The sequence below is a fragment of the Neomonachus schauinslandi genome, chromosome 2 (genome assembly GCF_002201575.2).
Source record: "Neomonachus schauinslandi chromosome 2, ASM220157v2, whole genome shotgun sequence".
Taxonomy (NCBI): domain Eukaryota; kingdom Metazoa; phylum Chordata; class Mammalia; order Carnivora; family Phocidae; genus Neomonachus; species Neomonachus schauinslandi.
In genome coordinates, this window is record NC_058404.1 from 48,727,454 (window position 1) to 48,751,025 (window position 23,572).

Sequence of the window (23,572 nt, forward strand, 5' to 3'; positions counted from 1 at the left end):
TTTTGCTCACGAGAACACCGAAAGGAAAATGTCGAAGGGAAAATGTCAAAAGAAAAAGTGGGTTTTAGCTCAAATATCATTTTTATTTAAAAAAAAAAAAAAAAAAAGAGGTCCAGTCTATCCAAATTATCCTATTCAAAAACCCCTTTCCAATATCTAAGTTGGAAATAAAAAACATTTTTAAAAGTTTATTATAACTAACAAAAGAATTCCAGGTCAAGATTGTCCTAGAGATTATATTTGATGGGCTAGATTAATACTTCAGAGAATGCACACTGGTCTCAGATGTGTTGGCCGCCAAAGTGCCTTGAGCTCCCTGAGACTGACTGCCTTCAGATGGGACGTGCACATGCCAGTCTGCCAACATTCCAACCTGGTCCCCTTCACCCAGTAGCATCTCCTACCGCGTCCTTCCCTGTGCCTCCTACCAATCGTACATATCATGTTTATAACCACCTCATGGTTTTGAATCATCCTTTCTGTTTAAATGTCCTTTTCTGTTTACCAGGGGCACAGGCAGGAGAAAGAATCTTGAGTTCTCGGTCAGGAACATGCTCCTGATGAGACCACCACCACCCCTACAGGCTAGTATTTCCTTCCACCGTGCTGTTTCCTGGGACAGGACAGCTGACAATTAAAAACACTCTTCAGGCAGGTACGAGGAAGAAAAGGTGGAGATGCAGGTCCGTAGGCACGGCAGGGCAGAGGCAGACGAAATCAGGATGAAAACACAGGGGGCAATAGAGCGAGAAGGAGCAGGCTGAGGCCAGCAAAGGCCAAGCGAGGTACCTCCGCCCTTCTCCCTCCAGGCCCCCCTCCCCGGACCGAATCCTCCCTTTCCTACCTCCTCACTAAAAAGGACCCCTCTTTCCTTCCTTTCTCATGACTTTGTAAGAATGAATCAGAGCTGCTTCCTTCACAGTAACTACAGGACATAATTTTCCACTCCTCCTACCTCATTTACAGATGAGGGAATCGAGGCCCACAGCAGGAACGGGTCTAAACTGTGGTTTTTAAAATCATGTTTGCAACAGTCTTTCAAGGAGTGTAAATAGATAAATCAGAGCTGACCTGAGCAGGCTTGCCTCTGCCCTGGGGGAACAAGAGGGGGCTCTGTGGAGCGGTTTTAAAATACTGGTATAAAGTGACAGACTTGGGCCTGGGTCCTGCCCCAAAGCCATAGCAGCAGCACTGTATGAATTAGATTTTCTTATTTTCCGTATACTTGATACTCCGACCACAGGGAAACTGCTCCTCCCAGGGCTAGCCAATTCCCCTGGGTGCACACCTTTCATATGCAAACCAACCAATCCAAGCTATTGGGCTAAACTCCCAACCACTTCCTTTACCTCTCACAGGGCTCTAACACTCCCTCCTGATCATCCCCCCCCCCCACCCCCGTCCCCGTCCCCGTCCCCGTCATCCCTGACAACTGGGGGCAGCCCCTCTGCCCCAGAGCCCGCCAAAATTATTCCAACCAGATCACAAACCTGTCTACCCAGACAGAGCCCTCCCAAGCCTGTTCTGTCACTAAAACCACAACAAAGTCTCCTACCTGGTGCTTCCTCAACTCCCTCTGCTTCCTAAGGGGCCTGGTGCTTCCCTGGTGGCTCCCCCGGCCCACGTGGTGGGGCCTTCCTCTTGGGAATTGTAAATAACCAACTCTTTCCCACTGCAGCCTCACCATACCCAGATAATAAAACCCACATGCTAAAATGGGCCCATTCTTCTAGAAGCAAACGTCATCCCCAGACATCCTGGAATTGGGAGTTAGAAAATTCACATCCTGAAGGGGCCAGGACTCTGGGGAGTGAGGTGTCCCCTGGATGACTTCAGAAATGAAGGAGGCGGCTTGGGGCCTGGAGCCACAGCAAAAGGACAGGACTGGTCAGCAGGCAGATCCTGGCAAGGAGGCGGACGGTTCAGAGGTACTGAGGTGAGCACGGCTTGAGGAAGACGGACACAAAAGAAGCAGGACCATGACCCAAGTGCCAGGTGGCGCGGGGCAGGCTCTGGCCGGCCTCAGCCATCCAGCTCCTCCTTGACAGTGATGCGCAGGGGGCAGATGCGCAAAGGCTCAGGGGGCCCGTCCCCCCGCGCGCCCCCCAGGTAGAAGTAGGGCCGCACCTCCCCGAAGCGGGCGTGGAAGGTGTACAGGTGGCAGTGGTTCTCGGCGTCGTAGAAGGACAGCTCGCCCTCCTCACACTCCAGCTCCACGCGCAGGCGGCGAGGGATGGCTGGGACCAGAGGTGACGTGGCCGGGTCCGAGGTCACGCAGTGGTCCCCGTCCACGCCCTGCGTGCGGCACACGTACCAGAAGCCAGAGCGGGTGTCGTGGTAGCAGCTGTGCGAGTGGCCCTCGGCGCCGGCGTCCTGGCGCAGCCGCACCACACCCACCCGCCAGCTCGGCAGCCCCCCCAGGTCCACCTCCCAGGTGTGGGAGCCCTGGGAGAAGACGCGGGAGCCCAGGAGGCAGGGCGCCGAGGAGAAGCGTTCCGGGTTCTCCACCTGCACTCGGTAGCCATGGTTGGTGACGCTGGTGAGGTCATCGGACACAGAGAGCCAGCCGGCCGCGGTGTTGGGATCGAAGCTGAAGGGCACTGAGAGCAGAGGCGGGAGGCGGGAGGCGGGGGGAAATCAGCAAACCTCACGTGCCGCCCTTCTGCCATGCCAGTGGTGCCTGCCATCCCCCCAAAGCGACCCACTGCGTCCTGCCTGGCCGCAGCGCCCGGAGGGAGCCGTCGGGGCCCGAGGGGCCATGCCACGGGTTGAACTGTGCCCCACCAAAGGGGATGCTCAAGTCCTAACTGTCAGTGCCTCCGAAGGCACGCTTATTTGGGCATGGGGTCACGTGACTAGGATGTGCTTAAGATGAGATCAGACAGGAGTTGAGTAGGACCTTAACCCAATATGACTGTTGTCCTTAGCAAAGGAGAAGAGACACAGACACGTGAGGGGAGGCGGCCAGGTGGCGACAGGGGCCGAGATCACAGGGCTACAGCCGGCAGCCAAGGACAGCCGTCAAATGCCAGAAGCCAGCAAGTGGCAAAGAAGGCTCTCCCTATAGGATTCAGAGGGAGCATGGCCCTGCTGACAGCTTCATTTTGGACTTCTAGCCTCTGGGGACTGTGAGCAAGTAAATCGGTCATTTGAAGGCATCCAATGTGCAGTCCTTTGTTACGGCAGCCACAGGAAACCAATAGAAGCAGGGACCCTGGATGCTCACACAACTCCCGTATGATGGAGAGAAACACGTAACATTCCTCTGGGTCACTGACAGCTCTCTCTATAAAATCATGACGTCACCGTCAGCTTGGGTTGTGCACAAAAATACCACAGACTGAGTGGCTTAAACAACAGAACTGTCTTTCTCATAGTTTTGGAGACCAAAGTCTGAGACTGGGGTGCAACGTGGTTGGGTTTTGGTGACACCCTCTTCCTTGTTCACAGATGGCCACCTTCTTGCTATGTCCTCACAGGGGGGAGAGAGGGTCAGGAAGCCAGCTCTCTGGTGCCTCTCCTTATCAAGGCACTAATCCCATCATGGGGCTCCATACTCATGACCTCATGTAACCCAATCACCTCCCAAAGGCTCCACCTCCAAATGCCATCACATCGGAGGTTAGGACTTCAACGTATGAATATAAGGGGATACAAACACTCAGTCCCTTCATCACCTATACAATACCGTTCTGAAAAGAGAGGGCAGCCAGTTCCTCTTTCTGCAGAGGTGGCCGAGTGTCAGGACCCAAAGAGGAAGGGGTTCTGCCAAGAGAGCTTTGAGCGGTGGGGCAGGGGGTGGAGAGGGCACCAAGGGACCTGTCTGAAAGGGGCTGGAGAAGGCCCTACAGGGTGGGAAGCTGAAAGAAATGAGTCTGGCTGGTTCTCCGCCTCACATGAAGTGCCTTCTCTGACTGTAACCCCTGGCTGTGCCCCCACTCACCGGATTCAACAGACGTGACCATCTTCCGCCAGATGTGGTACTGCAGGGAGTCCAGATATTTGCAGATGTCGATGAGCATGCCGGGCTGGACCGGTTCTGGCTCCATGGTGCAGAAGAGGCTGGAAAAGGAGAATTGGGCCGGGTGGGCAGGGCCAAAGCCAGGCATCCTGGGCCTAACTGGGTCAGCAGGAAACAGGCAACAGGACTCATTCCTGGCCACCCTACCCAAGACAAAGCTGGGCTGGGCTCTGATGGGACAGGAGCCAGTAGCCAACTAGGCTGTTCACAGCTCCTCAGGATTCAGTATGCAGGGTCAACCTGCCCCAGCTGGGAAAAATATAAATAAGAGGTTCTCAGACATAGGTCCCATCCTTGTGGGCAGAAGTCATACGTATACATCTGCTCATGGGATGTCTGAGGCAGAAAGGACCTTAAGGGTCCTCTAGTCCCAATGTCTGAAGGTATCATTTTGCTTGAACACCTCCAGTGACAGGAAACTCACTACTTCCCTAAGCATTCTCTTCCACCTTTGTGCAGCTCGGACTGGAATATAGTTCATCACTGTGAACCCAAAAGCCATCAACACAAACCAGCCTCTCTCAGAGAGAGGCTAACCAAGAGACAAGCCTAAATGTTGGGAGGACCTGCTGGGAAATACAAGCCGTGTTCAGGATGACGCATTCTCTCCCCGCACAGTGGATGGTCATTTTCCACACTCAGGAAAACAACACTTCACCACTGTCAGTTGAAGTGGGATGACTTGAAAGAGGACTCTCTCCACCTGGCCAGTCCCCACCACTCCCTCTGGGTTCCACCCAGCTGGCTTCATCACCTGCCTGGCCCTGGAGCCACTGCAATGGGCACCCCCGGTATTTCTGCCTGCTTTTCCCCTCCCCTCCACCAGCCTTGGCAACTTACCGGCGTTTTCGGCTTTTGTGTTTCTAAAAGAGAAAAAAAAGAGAGAGAGAGACATAAACACAGGGAAAAAAAAAAAACAAAACTGTAAGTTTCTGACCTCAAAAGGAGTCCTACATCCCATGTTCATGGATTAGAGGACTTAATATTGTTACGATGGCAATACTCCCCAAACAGATCTACAGATTCAATAAAATTCCCATCAAAAGTTCCACCTGGCTTCTTTGCAGACACTGACAAGCTGATCCTAAAATCCATATGGAAATTCAAGGTACCCAGAATAATAGCCAAAACAATCTTGGACAAGAACAAAGTTGGTGGCTCACATTTCCCAATGGCAAAGCGTATTAAAAGCAACAGTGGTCAAGACAGTGTGGTACTAACATAAGGACAGACATAGCTCAGTGGGCACTGAAAGTCAAGAAGTAAAGCCTCAAATTTACTGTCAGTTGGTTTTCTACAGGGTGCCAAGGCCATTCAATGGAGAAAGAATGGTCCCCGGTACACGGTGCTGGGACAACTGGGTATCCACATGCAAAAGAATGAACTTGGATTGTCACCTTGCACCATATACAAAAATTTTAAAAATTAACTCAAAGCCTTAAATGTGGAGCTAAGCCTATAAAACTCATGACCTTGGATTAGGCTATGGTTTCTTAGATATGACACCAAAAGCACAAACAGGAAATAAAAACACAGATAAACTAGAATCCATCACAGTGAAAAGCTTCTGTACTTCAAATGAAGTTACCCAAAAAGCGAACAAATAACCCATGGAATGGGAGAAACTATTTATAAATCATATACCTGATAAAGGTCTAGTATGCAGAATATATAAAAACCCTTATAATTCAACAAGAAAAAGACAAACAACCCAATTTAAAAAATGGACACAGGGCTGGAACGCACAGTTCCCCAAAGATATACAGATGGCCAGCAAGTCCCTGAAAAGATGCTCAATAGCATTAGCTGAAGAAATGCAAATTAAAACCACAATGAGATACCATTTCACAGCCCTGCAATGTCCATTAAAAAAAAAAGGAAAGTAAAAAGGTCCGTGTTGGCAAGGATGTGGAGAAATTTGTCCTCATACACTGCTCATGGGAATATAAACTCTGCGCAGTCACTTGGAAAACAGTGTGGCAGTTCCTCAAACAGTTAAACTTACTAGTTACCATATGATTCAGTAAATCTCCTTAGGCACATACTCAAGAGAAAGGAAAAAGTACATCCACACAAAAACTTGCACATGAATGTTTATAGCGGTGCGATTCCTAACAGCTCAGAAATGGAAACAACCCAAACGCCCATCAACTGATGAACGGATACATAAAATGTAGTGTATCCCTACAATGGAATATTATTCAGCCATGTCCTGATACATGCTGCAACAGGATATAGTTTCAAAACATGCTGAGTGAAAAAGCCAGTCACAAAAGGCTGCATCTGATAGGATTCCATTTATGGAAATCATTTATGGAAGTGTCCAGACAAGGCAAATCCTTAGAGGCAGCAAGGAGATTAGCGTTTGCTGAGGGCTGATGGTGGGGGTGGGGGTGGGGGGCAGAGGAGGGCAACAGCTAAAGGGTATGAGGTTTCTGTTTCTGGAGACAAAACATGCTACAGTTGATCGTGGTGATGGCTGCACAACTCTGTGAATAGAGTAAAAACCACTGGATTGTACATTTTAAATAAGTGAATTATGCAGTATACGAATTATATCTCAATAAAGCTGTTACGAATTATATCTCAATAAAGCTGTTATATATATATATAAATTTTAAAAAAAGTCACAAAAGCATCCCTGAAAGCACAATGGGTCCTGGCCACTCCCAATTTCCTGAACAGAAACAGCAAAGAATCCAGCTTTTAGAACCCATCAAATGATTTTATCATCAGGGGCATTTTGGAGACGGGAGACACCAGGGTTCAAAGCTTTGTGTGAGGCAGAAAACCCACAAGAGTCCCCAGCCAGGATGTGACACCTGGCCTGAATGGAGGATGTACCTGTCCCTTCTCAATCCACTCTACAAAGTCTCCGCTTTCCAGAGAGTTCGGCTGTTCTCTAAGTAAAGGAGATAGCTCGCTATCCTGACTGATTTCCAAACTAGCTTTCCAGTTACAGACACGTCTCCATAAGAATCATGGGGTGGGGGGGGAGAGGGGGAGGGGGAGGTGAAAAACATAAAAAGAAATAAAGAAAATGAACGAAACATGTATTTTTAAAAGAGAGAATAGAGTCATCCTTTTCTTAAGAAAGCAACAGAGAATACCAAAACATCATATTTAAATTTAAAAATTAAAGTAACTGTATAATTTTAGAATATTCCATTTTGTCTTCTTTGTAAAATCCTATAACCCCTGTCTAATTATGGAAAAAACATCAGGCTAACCCAGAGTGGGAGGACACTCTGCAGGCTATCTGGCCAGCACTCCTTGGGTCATGAAAAACAAAAAGAATAAGACACTGTCACAGACCAGCAGAGACTGGGGCACAGGACAATTAAATGCGATGTAGGTCCCCGGACCGGATCCTGGAGCAGAAGAGGATATTAATGCAAAAAATGGTGGATTCCAAATAAGTCTGGAGTTTAGTTAATTACAATGCACCAAGGTCAGGTTTCTATGGACAAATGCGCCACGAGGTGATATAAGGTGTTAACAATGGGAGGACCTAAGAGGAGGGGTCTACGGGGCACCCAGCACTACCTTCACAACTTTTCCACCTTGTTTAAAAGGTACTCTGCTGTATTAAGGAGTAGAAAGAGAAGAAATAAAAAGAGAGAGAGCAAGAGTACAAGAGAGGCAGGGAGAGGGACAAGGAAAGGAGAGAGGCAGACAGAAGTGAGAAAGTCCTCAGGAACCCTGCTCTGCTGAAAATCCCCTTGGCTTCCTGACAAGCAGGGCACCTCCTCCAGGGGCTCCTCCGGCCCAGCACCCCCACCCAGCACCTGCCAGTCTCTGGCTCCCCAATGGCTCCCGACCACCTGCTCCCTGTCCCTGAAGCCAGATGGCGAGCCCCTCACCATGAGAAAAGAAACATCATCCTCCTTCATCTCCACCTGCAGCCGCTCAATCTCATGGGCCAGGGCTTCGGTGTCTTCCGCCAGCCGCTTCATCTTCTCCTCCACCAGACACTGCTTCTGCCTCGCCTCCTCGGCCATGGTGTCCAGGATGGCTTGCTCCTCCACGCGCAGGAACTCGCGAAGCTTGTCGAACTCCTGCCGGATTCGCCCTTCCAGCCAGGCAGCCTCCACCTACAGCCCAGAGCAGGACGGGGCCACGGAGGCTCAGGCCCGGAGCGAACCTCTCAGGCAGCACCTGGCCTCAGGACTCTCAGGTTTCTAGCAAAGGAGCGCTCTTTTCAACAGAAACCGTGGGTGGAACCCCAACAGGTAAAATACAGACGCAGTTTTATTAGCACAAATTTTTAAGTTTAAAGTCACACAGCATGAGGTTGTCTTGATAAATTTAAAAAATCACATCAAATCTGCTTATTGATAACACCTGTCATCTGTATCTTCCTCAACACACAATATTTTTTTTTTTAAAGATTTTATTTATTTATTTGACAGAGATAGAGAGAGAGAAAAAGTAGGCAGAGAGGCAGGCAGAGGGAGAGGGAGAAGCAGGCTCCCCGCCGAGCAGGGAGCCCAATGCGGGGCTCGATCCCAGGACTCCAGGATCATGACCTGAGCCGAAGGCAGCCGCTTAACCAACCGAGCCACCCAGGCGCCCCTCAACACACAATATTCTGTAACTTCCTCAACACACAATATTCTGTATCGTGGCTGGGTACACCATAGCAAGGGAAATCCTGAATCACAGAAACGAACTGTTGTAAATAACAACGACTTTTAAAAATTATCTGCCTTCCCATCTTAGGACTTCAAATCTGTCTGATGCAGAGGCTTAACAAAAGAGGAGTAGAAAGCACTTATTTTAAAGCTGAATCATTCACAATATCCGTACCCCTAATCGTAACTACAAAAAGCTTTTTTAAAAAGTTAGAACAGGGGCACCTGGGTGGCTCAGTCAGTTAAGCATCTGCCTTCAGCTCAAGTCATGATCCCAGAGTCCTGGGACTGAGCCCTGCATGGCAGCTCCCTGCAGAGCAGGGAGCCTGCTTCTCCCTCTGCCTCTGCCTCTGCCTCTCTCTCTCTCTCTCTCATGAATTAATAAATAAAATCTTTAAAAAAAAAAAAAAAAGTGGAAGCTTGGAGCCCAAGTAGGAGGCCGGGTGAGAAACAGTGGAGACAGGGCCAAGATGGTGGGTGGCGGGGGAAACACAGCGTCGGGTGGACAAGATGTACTTTCCGTTAGAGAGGCCAGGACTGCTGATGGAGTGGACCGGGGGAGGAAAAGGGAAAGAGGAATAACTAAAGAGCCCCAGGTCATCGGTGGCTTGCGCAGCTGGGTAGATGGTCGAGTGCGGCACGTGTTCAAGCTGGTCTGAAACCACCGTGCAGACCGCACAGGTCACTTTTCACGCCCCTCCCACAGCTGCTGGCGTGGCCACGCCCAGCTATTCAGAGAGGCCACGGCAATGCCGCCACCACCAGCAACCTAGGACGTGACTATGCTAGACCCTCAGGGCTAAGGCAGGCTGCATCTGGGTCAACACCCACAGTCAGGGCGGGCCCACCCTCGCCTCTCCCCCCACCAATTCCCCCACTGACCCAGGTATCCCTAATCTCCCCGCCCAGCTGGGGCACTCACCTGATTGTGCTTGGCAATGGCCTCGTAGGATCGCCTCATGGCCCAGAAGGCCTTGGCTTTCTCCCGCAGCGCGTGCTCCATGTTCCTGCACTTGGCCTGCCGTGAGGAACGAGAAGGAGGAACATTAGGGCTGGAGGCCAGGCAGGGGCAGGGCATACTCCATATACAGCTGGAGTCCCACTTCAGTGGGGGTACAGCTCAGCCACATTTACTCAACCCATCTGTCCACACGCTGCAGGGCACAGCCCTGACCTTGAATCTAGGTTTTAGCATAAAACTCTCTCAGACACCTTCTAGCCGGCCCCTTTGTTTTATACCTGGTACAGATGGGGAGACAGAGCCGAGGAGGTAAATGACCCGTTCCCTCTCAAGCTGGCCATAGTACACAGAGAAGGGCATCCCACTCAGGCCTACAGCTGGTCCAGGCTGTCCATGAACCCCTGGGCTGCTGCCACTCTATAGACAATGTGCTCACAGGCTCTCTTAACGACTTTCTAAACTGGACTGGCCTGCAGTCAGTAATGAAAAGGTCTGATTACAGGTCGATCCAGTTAATCCTATAGGGCCTTATCCAAACTACATGTCTCCCCACATCCCCACCTTATTGCAATATTCCAATAGTGCATGGGCCATGCAAAATACTTTAATCACTGCTTTAATCAAATACTTTTTGTTTAGTAGTCTTGTTTTTTTAAACTTAACCATTATTGCTCTGATCTCCTTGGACTCCTTGAAGAACCATTACCAGTTTGAGGTTGGATTCCTACCTTTTGTATTCAAGGACTATCCATTTCTCTCCATTTTTATCCTTTTCTCTCCTCATTCTGAGAAAGCTTACCAAGTTTTTCTTTGGAAAAATAGTAACAATTCTAGTGGCATTAATTATAAATGACTAGCATTTATTGAGCATTTACTATTTGCCAGGGAATGTGTAAATTACTTTACAAATTATGTCACTTAATCATCACATCATCCCTATTAGGTAAGTAATAGGATTAGACTCATTTTATAAATTAAAAAAAAAAAAAGCCAAAAGCACACAAAAGGGAAGTGAGAGCACACAGCTAGTATGTCGCAGGACAAGGATGTGAACCTAGACAGTGGTGGGAGGCAGCCCCTAAGATGGCTCCTGGTGATCCCTCCATCCTGTGAGATAGGAAAGTCCACTGCTTTAAGATTCCAAGTTTGGGGGTGATTTGTTATGCAGCAGTACATAATAGAGATCTGTCCTCAAAAGCCTCATCCCCACCTGGACCTGATTCAGATGACGAGATTCAGAAGCGGATGCTGTAATGGGGTAAGACGTTTGGGGATCTTGGGAGGGGGTGAGTGTATTCTGCATGCTAGGGGGACAGGAACCATTGGGGAATAGAGGGCAGATTGAAGGAGGGGGCCTCTAAAATGGCCCCAGTGGTCCCCACCTCTGGGGATTCATGCCCTGGTAGAATCTGCTCCCCATGGGCTGGACCTGATGACTTGCTTCTAACCAGCAGAATGTGGCCAAAGCAAAGGGATATTGCCTCTGAGATGAGGTGACTAAAAGCCTGTGCACATCCTTTCTCGCCCTCCGTTGCTGGCTCAGTGGGATGGAAGCCACCTGCCACGTTGTGATGCAGCCTATGGAGTGGCCCACGGAGCTAGGAATTAAGGATGGCCTCCAACCAGCAGCCCATGAGGACTGTAATCCCACCAGTGGCCACACAAGTGAGGGAGCTCGAATGGTGACCTTGGCCTACTTGAACCTTCAAATGAGACCGCAGCATCAGGAGAGATCTGAAGCAGACATGCCCAGCTAAGTCATGCCCAGATTTCTGACCCAGAGAAACCACGAAGTAATAGATATTGCTTGTTTCAAACCACTATTTTTGGAGGTAATTTGTTATGCAGCAATAACTAGGCTGTCTGTCCTGCTCCAGAGCCCATTCTTGTAACTGCTGTACTCCAGAAAATGCTTTCATTTTCTGCAGGTTTCTTCTTTTCTATTCATTTTGGCCACTTTTAGGATCTTCTTGAGAATAGGTAACAGATCTTTTTGTTTTCTGTAGTATAACATCTCTAAGGTGCCTCCTCAAAAGCAAAATCAAATCAGTATGAATATCCCACAAGGCCAGTGAAATACCATCCTAATGTTTTGTGGCAGAAGAGGTTTTGTTACAAAGTCATATAATAAAGTTCAAAACAATTCTGTGATAAGCGTGGATGACAGGAGTGAAGCAACTGCCCACACACGTTACCCAGGGGTGTGCTGGCCCCTAAACAACGCAGCCCAGCCCTCTGCCTTCAACCTTGACAGCTAGGGAGTTACAGGCGGATGAGGATGGTGGGGGGGTAGGGGGGGCGGTGACAGTCCCTGTCCTTTCCCAAACTTTTGAAGCACTTGGAGAGTTCTGGTGTCATTCAGCAAAGACCAACCCCAAAATGACCCTTCTCTGAGGTGTGAGTTGATGAGATCCACTAATGGTTCTATTAGTAACAAGCAGTTACTACTGCACATGCGCTATGCATCACGCACTAAATTACGCACTTAATAGAGATCATGCTACTTAATTCTTTTTTTTTTTTTAAAGATTTTATTTATTTATGTATGAGAGAGCGAGAGAAACAGCATGAGAGGGGAGGTCAGAGGGAGAAGCAGGCTCACCGCTGAGCTGGGAGCCCGATGTGGGACTCGATCCCAGGACTCCAGGATCATGACCTGAGCCAAAGGCAGTCGCTTAACCAACTGAACCACCCAGGCGCCCCATGCTACTTAATTCTTACATTCTTGTGAGGCAGGCACTACACTCCTCTTACACAGAGGAGAAAATAAGGCCCAGAGGAGTTGAGCAACTTGCCAAAATTATACTTAGACTTTAGCAGAGCCAGGATTTGTATCCAACAATAAAGGCCATGTTCTTAGCCACACTACACACCCTATCTCATTCAGAGAGCGAGTACTATGTTTGTCTGCCTGCCATTTGTTTCTGAAAGTGTCATCTTATTCCCAAATTTGTTGTCAGCTTTCTTTAGTTCTAGAGTAAGTTTATAATTCTGTCAATACTTTGCCCAATTCCTTCAATAACCTAGCATGTTAATGAATTTCCTCCCATAAATGTCAAACTAAACAACACATTTTAAAAACTAATGGCTATTCCCAAACTGGAAACCAACCAAATGTCCATCAAGAAATGGCTGAATTATGGTATATTCATAGAATGGAAAACTACTTAGCAATACAAAAGGAACTACTGACACACAGTACATGGGCACGTTTGTATATATGTGTGTGTGTGTGTGTGTGTATATGTGTATATATATATAAATTTATAAAAGTTTATATATGTAAATATATATACACACATATTTGTATATGTGTTTACATGTTTATATATGTATATATGCATATACATAAAATTTACATAGATGTAATATACATATATAAATAAGTATATATATAAATTTTGCCAGAAAGAAGCCAGATACAAAAGAGCATATATGGTATCACTCCATTTACATGAAGCTCAAGAACAGGCAGCACTAATAAGGTGACAGAAATGAGAAGGTGGTTGCCTCCTGGTGGACTAGCTGGGAAGAAGGGAGCCCTCCAAGGTGACAGAAATGTTCTATTAGTTCCTTTGAGGAGGCAAGTATAGGGTGTGTGTAACACTCAGAACTCTTCAAACTCAACAGTTAAGATCTATGCATATTTTTTTTTTTTTAGATTTTATTTATTTATTTGAGAGAGAGAGAATGAGAGAGAGAGCACGAGAGGGAAGAGGGTCAGAGGGAGAAGCAGACACCCTGCTCAGCAGGGAGCCTGATGTGGGACTCGATCCCGGGACTCCAGGATCATGACCTGAGCCGAAGGCAGTTGCTTAACCAACTGAGCCACCCAGGCGCCCAAGATCTATGCATCTTATTGTATATAAATTACACCTCAAAATTTTTAAAACCTATAAAATGAAAACTTTAGAAGTGTTAGCCTTTTCTTGTCACTTACCAAGAGCGTTCCTTCCTCAATGAAATCCCTTCAATTTCTCTTAAGTTTAATGAGTTGTTTTTTACCTTTCAATCTCTTATTGTTGGCAATTAATTTGCTCTGGCATAAAACATAAATGTGCCTTAAGTAGTTGTAAACGGAACACCTCTTAATCACACCCAGGATGTGCCCCTGTTTCAATCTTATCCCCTTCTTCCTATCAGAGGAAACAAAGATCCTAATTTGTATAGCATTTCCCTGCTTTTCTTCATAGTTCTATCACCTATATATGCATCCCTAATCTAAATAATATACTTTAGTTTTGCCTGGTTTTAAACTTTATATTAATGGAACCATTCTGTATGCATTCTTTTGTGTCTTGTTTCCTTTACCTTGACATTAAGGTTTGTAGGATTCAAACACGTTATTGTATGTAAGTTTATCATTCATTGTTGCATTGTATTCCCCTGTATGAACACGCCACAATCATTTACCCATTCTGGTGTTCATGGACAGTTGGCTCATTTACAGTCTTCAAGTAATACAAATAGCATGAACCTTCTTATATACATCTGGCGCACAGGTACACTTGTCTCTGTGCAAAATATCCCTGGAGGCAGGAAGAGGCCACAAATATGTGAATCTTCAACCTTAGTAGATATGTCAAGCTGTTTTCCAAAGCAGTTGTAACAGTTTACACCACACAAGTAATGTTAATGAAAAATGTTTCTTAACCATTTGGATCTTTATGTTTAAATACCTGTTCAAACCTTTTGACTATTTTTCAATGCAGTTGCCTGCCATTTTTCTACTGGTTTGTAGGAATTTATTACAGATGTGCAATATATGTCTTTTCATGGGTTAGATGTGTAGTAAGTATGTTCTATTATATACAACATATATAATAGAATAGAATATATAGAATATATAATACTCTATTATATATTATATTTCTTAATTTCAATATGGTCAAATTTATCAGCCTTTCCTTTAGAATTAGGGCTCCTTGGTTTTGTTTTAAAAATACCTCCTCCCTTCCCAAACTGCTAAAATAAAAAACCCTCCACATCCTGGGGTCACAAAGATAAGCTGTATTATTTGTTCTAAGCTTTACAGCTTTCCTTTCTCATTTAGGTCCAATGTGGATAACCTGGAGTCTATCCTGTGAATGGTGTGACCGCGGAGCTCGCTGCCTCAGAATCATTATTTAGAGTACTAGCATTCCCCACCGATGTACAGGCCACCTCTACCACACATCAAACACAGATGTTTCCCGTTCTCTAGTCTGTTCCCCTGGCCCACCTGTCTGTCTTCTGCCAACATCACACAGCCTTAATTTGAAAGCTGTAAAATATTAAGAGTTAAATGTCTCCTAAGATTGTTTTGGCAATCACTGGCTCTCTGAGTTTTTTTTTTTTAGGATTTTATTTATTTATTAGAGAGAGAAAGAGAGAGAGAGAGAGCGCGCGAATGTGTGCACAAGCAGGGGGAGGGGCAGGCAGAGGGAGAAGCAGGCTCCCCACTGAGCAGGGAGCCCGAAGCAGGACTCATCCCATCTGACTGAGCCACCCAGGAGCCCGGCTCTCTGAGTTTTCATACAAATATTGGAATCAGCTTGCCAAATTCCACAAAATATCATGTTGGAATTTTGATTAGCATAGTACTGACTCTACAGATCAGTTTACTGACATCTTTAAATACTGAGTCTTCTAATCTATGAACATGGTATATTTTGCCACTTAGTCTTTGATGTCTCTCAATGAAATTATGTATTTTTCCCTGCCAGATTTCTGCAGTTGCATTTATTGCTAGATACCCAATTTTTATACTATTGTAAATGTTTTTTTATATTTGCTGATACACAGAGATACGATTGATTTCAATGTTGATTTTGCAACCAGTATCCTTCTAAACTCATTTATATTCATAATTTATCTGTAGCATCTTTTTATTTTCTCTGCAACAGAAATTTCTATGCAGATATATGGAATCATATTATCTGCACATCATGCCAGTGTAGTTTCCCTCTTTCCTAATCTTATACCTTTTACTTACGATTCCTGATTTACTTTATTAGCTAGGATCTCTAGCACAAAACTGTATACAGTTGGTCATAATGCGCATTCCTTTTTCTTGACTCCAATGAGGAAACTTTCAATATTTCACCATTAAATACGGTATCTGCTCTAAGCTTTTCAGTAGATATCCTTAATCAGATTAATGAAGTTCCTTCCCTTCCTAGTTTGCTAATTTTTTAAATCACAAAAGTATACTGAACTTCAACAAACTGATTTTTCTCATCTGTTGTCATAATCCTATTTAAGTGGCACAGAACTGGATTGTTTTCTTAGCTATCTGACAATTGTCATTTAACTTGGAATATTTAACGTAATTACCTGATACATTTGCATTTAAACCTACCACCTTGTTCTGTGCTATTTGTCCCACCTATTCAGTATTTCCTTCTCTTCCCCTTTTCTGGGATTTACGATGCATGTTTTATTCCACTTTTTCCCTTTCCATGTATTTAGTGGTGAATCTAGGAAATACTGCACGTAAAAAGTATGAATTCAAGTGAATCTCAACAATATACTTTCCATGTTTGCTTTAGATATTCTGATCTTAACACTAAACATACTTGTATCATGGACAGACCATTCAGGGACTGCATGTAGCCCAAAGAGCGCGCTGAATGAGCAGAAGCTGCAGGTTGACTAGAGGGGGCTCTGCCATGAAGCCCTGTCAGGACGAATACGGGTCATCACGGCCCTGGATGGAGCTAAATGGCCCATGACAGGTGTGGAGCATCTCCCAGACCCCAAGCCCAAAACAGCAAATGAGCTCTGATTTTAGTTTCGAATTACGACACTCAGGATTACTTATTTATAAACATGCAAAACAGGAAGTTTTTATTTACACTAAAGGATTCAGAATGTGATTATATAGTCTACATCGTTTATTTAAAAATTACAATTTGATCCCTTAGGCAACAAGTTTCAAGAGTATATTTAATACCCTAAGGATTTTACAAAATTGTTTTGCCCAAAACATCCATTAACACAGGTGCTATGTGGTATAATAGAAAATGGGAAGGGCACAGGTAAGAGAAAGAATAAATATTATTTCCCAAGATTGTCACAGCATCCCTCAGGTACCTATCAAAGGCTAGAGTCATGTCTGTAGCCAGGGCTGTCTAGCCCAAGCCAGGTTTTCTGTCTTCCAAGGCCCTGTGTACACTGTTGCTTCTGACTAATTCCTGTCTGCACCCTGCAACTATCTCAACGTAGCCTTGAAGACTCAGCTCAGGCTCCCTTCACTTCCTCCAGAGAGCCATTCTGATCTCCCCAGTAGAGTTCAGGTACATCCTGTGGGCTCTCATAGCTCCCACATACACCTCTATCGTCCCACTTACTACCCTGGATAATCAATCACTTCACTTTCCTGGAAAGGCTGCAGGCTCCAAGAAAGGGCAGGTCTTCTGGCCCAGCACAATGGTGCTCAATAAACCTTTGCAGAAGGAAAGGAAAGGACGCTTGCCCTGCAAGGGGAGAAACTGTCCTATCCATGCATATCCCCAGGGCTCAGCACAAAGTGGATGCTCAATTACCTACCTGCCCAGTCAAGGAGTCCATCGAACGCCTATGTTCTTTCCACTACGCTACACTGCCTCCTGGACTGAAAGTCGGGAGACCTGATTTTTACCCTTGTCTTTGTCACTAACCACTGGTGAGAACTTTGGCAAAAGCTCGCTCTCTCACTGGCGGTCAGGCTCCACACCTTAAAAATGAAGGCATGAAAGCTTCTGCAGACTCTCAAACTTCACTGTAAAAATGAAGACTGCAGTTGTCTGTCCATGCTTACCTAGCCCATCACCAGGGTTTCTAGGAATTTGCCTGTAGTCATTTTCCCTATCTAATTCAAACATTTGTTTTCAGGCAGACTGACACAGCAGTGAAGAGCTCTGGCACCTGGCCCCCAAGTTCAAATCCCTGCTCCTCTGTTTTGCAGCAGATGATTCTGAGCTAACTCCTTCTCTTCTCTGCACCAGTTTCCTCATGAGGGCAAGAGGGATGAGACTGCCTAGCTCGCAGGATTGCTATGAGGTTCCCACTAGCCAATCTACGTAAGGTGCTTCCAAGAGCACATCAGGCCTGTGTTGGCTCTCACTACCATTAGGTGCCACTTAGTGGTGGATAATTTAACTCTCCTACTGGCTGTTCTCCAGGTTTCTTACAAGGATAGCATAAATGCATCCAAGACAACTTCGTCTCGTCCATTATCCCTTTCTTATCCAACCGCACCCCAGTCTCCCGTTCTTCCTTTCCCCGTGGTGTTTCAGTCCTCCTCATGAAGCAGGTGTCCACCACAGTGCCTAGTGTGGGGGTCTGGTAACTCAGGAGCCTCAGTGAGCAGTGTTCAGTAAGCCCCCACCCCCGGGCACATGCCTTACCAAGCAGGCAGTAAATGTCCATGCAACTTGGACCTGGTAGTGTCTGGTCCATAAGGGGGAATCCAACTGGGAGTGCATAGTTAGGAAAAGGGGGGAAAGAATTATAAGGGGGGGAGACTTAAGGAAAACATGGAACATTCCTAGGTAAGATTTGGCCAGACTAATTCTAAGAATCCCAGAAGGGGAATGGATTGGGGCCGGTGCAGGAGGAGGCTGGAGGGCAGAGAATGACTCTCATGTGAGTCCCATGGGATGGGTAAGAAAGGGGACTGGACAAGGCAGTTCGAGGCCTGGGACTTGGCAGGAGTTCGGATGATGCAAGGAGTTGATGATGCAAGGCAGAGCAAACACCAGACGGGGAGTCAGGAAATCTGAGTTCTAATCCTAGATGTACCCTTGCCATTCCCTGCCAATGCCAGGAGTTGCTGCATTCCTCCAAGTTTCTGTTTTCTCACTAGTAAAATAGAACCATCTCCTCACAGTGCCCCGCAGCTCTGGGCCTGTTTTTGGGGACCTGCAAGTTTTCCACAAGAGTTTTCAATTAGTGTTTTCATTCAATAACCTAAAAAAACAAAAAAACAAACAAACAAAAATACCTAAGGTAAACCTTTTCCAAGTTGCCTTATAAACAGTGTGGACACACGCTTTCAGTTCCTACAACTGCAGTGCCGGCATTTGTATTTGTTAACAACTACCTTGACACCAAACTACACTACTTTCATTGTCTTGGCCTCATAATGATAGAACAGAAGTACACTTAATTTGTGAAGGAGTGAAGGATATGCTAGATCTAAATGAAGGCCAATTGTAGCGCAGGAAAAGTTTCAGATCTGCAAAGAGGGAAATTCAGACTGGCAAATCAAGGAACCACACAGAAGAGCGTAAAGGAGTATCCCAAACATTGTCAGACAAGCCTCACAGCCGCCCAGAGCAGTGCTTTCCTTTCAGCTAAATAAAGCCTGGTGATAAATATTTCAACTAGAACTGAACTGATTTTCTTTTGTGCTTTACCTGTAAACTGTTGTTGTTGTTTTACTGCCTATATGTGCAATAAGCAAGAGGAATTTACGCTAGCTTAGCGTTTGTATGTACGGAATGTATTTTAAGTCACAGTGCTGGAACAGCTTTTCCTTTAAGAAGAATGGGTGCGTTGTTCAAGTTTGAGAAACAAGTGCTAGAGGCTGTCCCTTCAAGCTCCAACACGCACTTCAGCACTCTGGTCTCAACCCTTATGGCATGTCTGGATAGCTCAGCAGTTCTTTCCCTTCTTGCCCCACTGTCTTTAGGACAAAATCTCAGATCTCTTAACATGCCCTGGATGCCCCTTGGGATCTGTTCCGGACGCCTTCCTTCCTTGTCCAGACGTCTCTGGATTCCTGCCTTCCCTGCCCTCTGCCCCACCACTGCTGCTTGCTGCCCCTCACTTAGTGAACTCCTTCTAAGCCTTCAGGTCTCTGTGAAATCACTCCCACCGGACAAGAGCAGGCTCCTTGTTACAGCCGTCTGTCACCTCCCATACTGTCCCTCACAGGAATGTCAGTCGATTATTATTAAATTATGCCTCTCTGGGGCGCCTGGGTGGCTCAGTCGTTAAGTGCCTGCCTTCGGCTCAGGTCATGATCCCGGGGTCCTGGGATCGAGCCCCGCATCGGGCTCCCAGCTCCGCGGGAAGCCTGCTTCTCCCTCTCCCACTCCCCCTGCTTGTGTTCCCTCTCTCGCTGTGTACTCTCTCTGTTAAATAAATAAATAAAATCTTTAAAAAAAAAAAAAAAATTATGCCTATCTGACTCCAAGAAGCCAGGGGCTAGGACTCCTCTGTCCTCTACTGAACATACTGCGCCTAGCACATAGTAGGGACCCACACGGTAGGATAGTGGTCCTCATCCACTCGAGCCTCTTAAATACCCACACATAACCCGCTGTCCTCACAGCTCCCAGAACAGAGAGCCAGCAGGGAAAGTATTACCTGGGGACCAAAGAAGTTTCTCTCAAAGTCCATCACCAGAGTAGGGGCCCAACAAGGCTCCAGGTGAACTCTATATAATACCTGCTCTGTGACTTTGGACAAGTTACTTAACCCGAGACTCAGTGTCACTGTCTGTAAAATGGGGAGAATAGTACCTACCTGTGGTAAGCTGAATAAAGATGTCCACATCTTAGAACTTAGAAGCTGTGAATGTATTATTTATATGACAAAGAGGACTTTATAGATGTGGTTAAATTATGGATTTTAAGATGGATGATTATCCTGGATTGTCTCGATGCGCTCAATGTAATCAAAGGGTCCGTATAAGAAAGAGGAAGTTAGTAGAGTCAGAGAAAGCAATGGGAAAAAAGAAGCAGAAGTTGGAATGATGTGCTTTAAAGATGGAGGAAGCGGCCTCTAGAAGCTGGACAAGGCAAGCAAATAAATTCTCTCCTAGCCTCCAAAAGGCACGTGGCCCTGCCAACACCTTTATTTTAGGACTTCTGACCTCCAGAACTGTGAGAAAATACATGTGTGCTGTGTTAAATTGCCATGTTTGTGGCAATTTATTACAACAGCAATAGGAAACTAACACACAACCTCACAGGGGTTTTGTGAGGATTAAATTTATTGACATGTAAACACACCAAGATCACCTGGCACACAGTAAGCGCTCCAAAAGTGTTGGCTGGTATGATTACTCTTTTTGTCGAATTCCTCACAGGGTTGCCTAAGTGATCTTTCTAAGCACACATCTCACCACAAAGTCCCTATTTAGAAGCTTTCAGAGCTCCCCATGGCACCCAACAGCAGCCCCTTCAGCCTCTTCTCACCTCTCCAGCCCTCCCACACTGCTCTGCGCCCAGCCAGCACAACAACTTGTCTATTTACTGTCTGACTTCCCTTGCTACGCCGTGAGCGCCACAGGGTGAGGGCTCTGTCTTACCTTTGCGGCCTCAGCACCCCTCACAGGTTCCAGAACACAACACAACACAAGTCCTTGATACACAGCTGTCTAACACGCTGAATGAGTTCCACCCTGCATCAGGCTGAGCACACTGGGCTTGCATTCTCCTCAGATCTTTCCGGACTAGACTCCCTACCTCCTCATACATCGCCCTGGGTGCCTATCAATCTGACTGCATCATCGCTCTGTGTAAAACCCTCCTACTGCTCCCTACCGTCTTTAGGATAAAGGCCAAGCCTCAGGCCTCATGGCTTCTTCTGCAATTCCAACCTTAGTTTAACTACTCTGAAATTCTTAGCGCCTAGAAAGTTAGGCCTCCCAGCTTCTGGACCCTTACGTATGCTGCTGCCTCTGGCCAAAATACCCTCCCTCACTCTCTTCACCTGGCTAACACCTCCTCATCCCTCAGGTCTCTGCTTGAAGCTCCTTGAAGGTATGAATTGTTGTTTATCTTATGCCTTGCAGTATCCCTGGGACCAAGCAGTACAAGGCATCTGCTGAAGGAACAGGAAGTTGTCCCTATACCCTATTTGCTTCCCGGCACCTGACTCACTAATCTTGAACCCTGGATTAGCCCGGACCTAGGGGTTCTGCCTTAGTGCTTCTGGCCTTGACTCCTGCCCATCTTCCTGATCTGTACCTGTGACAGCCCCATGGTGATGAGTCATGACCTGATCCATGGTGCCCCCCCTACCTCGACCCCAGCCCCCAGAATGCACTTACTTTAGCTGTCCCACATCAGGACCTGGCACTTCTGCCAGTGGTAATGGGGAAAAGCATTGTTGTGGACCACTGTTAAACAAATAAGGCAACAGGAGTTATAGGGTTATCCCCTTGGTAAGCTACTGTAGTATTCAAACATGCATACTAAAGACATTCCCCTTCACCTGAACTCTGTCTAAATGTGTATGAAATTCTAACCAACTTTCAATATTTCTTAAGAAAGGCCTAAAACAAACAAAACAAAAACAGTGTCTGGAGACCAGGCATTAGGGGTTCTTACAGTGCCTCCTTTTCAATACACTCAGCTTCCTACCAGTGGGTCTGACCCATGTGTTAGTAGGTGAGGAAATAAATTAGTGTTTCACACCCTCTGCAATCTTTTAAATAAAACCATAAATAAAAATAAAATAACAGAAAATGCCAGAATACAACAGACATTTTCACAGAACTTTTGTTTCAAGTGATACAATACACAAGGGTGTTCCGGATCACAACAGAAAAAATAGGGGGCAAGGTCAAAACATGAGCTTACAATGGGCTAAGGTCAAAAATTCTGAAAACTCCTAAGTTGGCTAATCCTTATTTTCTGATCATTTTTCCTTCTTACACCAAAGTATTCTCCGTGTTACTTCTATACCAAAGTATTTTCCATTCACTTTATTTACAGCCACAGGAACTCTAGGCATTGGGGTGCTGAGATCCAGAATAAACCAGCCAGCCAATACCAAAAGCCTCTCCACTCCTACACAACACATAGGGCCAGGTCGGGGAAGTATGTGACCCCTTTTGGGAGACCTTTAGGCCAGGTCTTGGACTCCCACACCTCTAACTTGAGTATGCCAAGCTCCAAGATTCTTGGGCGTTACCCACACCTGTCCTTCTCAACCGGGCCCGTGCCACACCCTGCTGGCATAGAGGGTGCTGGCCCCACCCGAGCCCTTCAGAAGTGGCTGGGCCGTCTTGGGAGCATCGTGTAACCTCAGTTCCCACACTTCTGTTTACAATCCCTCTTCACCCATCCCAGGCCCCCTGGGCCGACCCCTCTGTAGGTTAGCCAAGTCAGAGCGCTGGGGGTCCTGGCCGCAGGACCAGGCGGGGGCCTGGGCACAGAGCTCTGGCAGGCTGCAGTGGCGGGAGCCGCGGGGGCCCAGGGGTGCTGAGTTGCAGTCCGGACCCGGCCGCCACGTGCGCGCTCGGCCACCTCCCGCACACTGCCGCTCTTACCCGAAAGTCGTGGGCAGTGTCTTTCACTGGCTGCACGCGGTGCCCCTGGTGCCGGGGGTCGGCCTGGCACGAGCAGCACAGAAGCTCCTTATCGTCGAGGCAGAAGAGGCTGAACTGGCCGCGGTGAGGGCGGCAGAGGCGCGGGGAGCGGTGGCCCGCCCAGCGCGCGCCCTCGGCCTCCTCGCGCAGCAGCTTCTCCACCAGGTTGTTGAGGGTGTGGTTGGTGCGCAGGTCGGCGAGGGCCGCGCGGTCCTTGCACACCGGGCAGGTGGGCGCCACCTGCACCTCCCAACAGCGGGTCACGCACCCGCGGCAGAAGTTGTGGCCGCAGCGCAGAGTCACGGCGTCGCGGAAAGGGTCGTAGCAGACGGCACAGAGCAACTCCTCCTTGAAGGAGCGGGAAGGCCCAGGGGACGCGGCGGGACCCAGCTCCATCGCCCCGGCCGCCGGATCCCAAACCTGCAACTTTCGCTCCCGCCTCTCCCACCCGCCTACAGGCTCCGGTACCCTGCGGTGAGCGGCGCCCGGCCCCTTCCGTTCGGAGCGCTGAGCGACAGCAGCGCCGTCCAATCGCGAGGGGCGCGCTCTGGCGGCTCCGCCCCAGTTCCGATCCTCGCAGGAAACCCCGGAAGAGCGGGGCGGACCCCGGCGCTCTGCGATCCTTGCCGGTCGTCGCCGGTCGTCGCCGGTCCTCTGCGGTCTGGCCA

The 23,572-nt window shown here is 47.4% G+C and overlaps 1 protein-coding gene across 1 annotated transcript; it reads right to left on the reverse strand.

Annotated features, from left to right (window-relative positions):
- Positions 1-1,413: 1,413 nt before the first annotated feature.
- On the reverse strand, positions 1,414-23,325 carry TRIM35 (tripartite motif containing 35). The gene is made up of 6 exons (XM_021699014.2): positions 22,866-23,325; positions 9,578-9,673; positions 7,885-8,115; positions 4,862-4,884; positions 3,944-4,062; positions 1,414-2,600 (listed from the first exon to the last, which is right to left on the reverse strand). Exons 1-6 carry the CDS (start codon positions 23,298-23,300, stop codon positions 2,023-2,025), a joined length of 1,482 nt encoding a protein of 493 aa, XP_021554689.1. The 5' UTR covers positions 23,301-23,325; the 3' UTR covers positions 1,414-2,022.
- Positions 23,326-23,572: the final 247 nt, after the last annotated feature.

Bases quoted from the DNA above. Each gene is read 5' to 3' on its own strand.
- TRIM35 (XM_021699014.2), bottom strand. From the start codon at position 23,300: ATGGAGCTGGGTCCCGCCGCGTCCCCTGGGCCTTCCCGCTCCTTCAAG. The intron at 8,116-9,577 runs GTGAGTGCCCCA...TCTGGGCTGTAG, and splicing joins CCATTGCCAAGCACAATCAG to GTGGAGGCTGCCTGGCTGGA. The intron at 2,601-3,943 runs GTGAGTGGGGGC...CTCTGCTCTCAG, and splicing joins GGTCACGTCTGTTGAATCCG to TGCCCTTCAGCTTCGATCCC.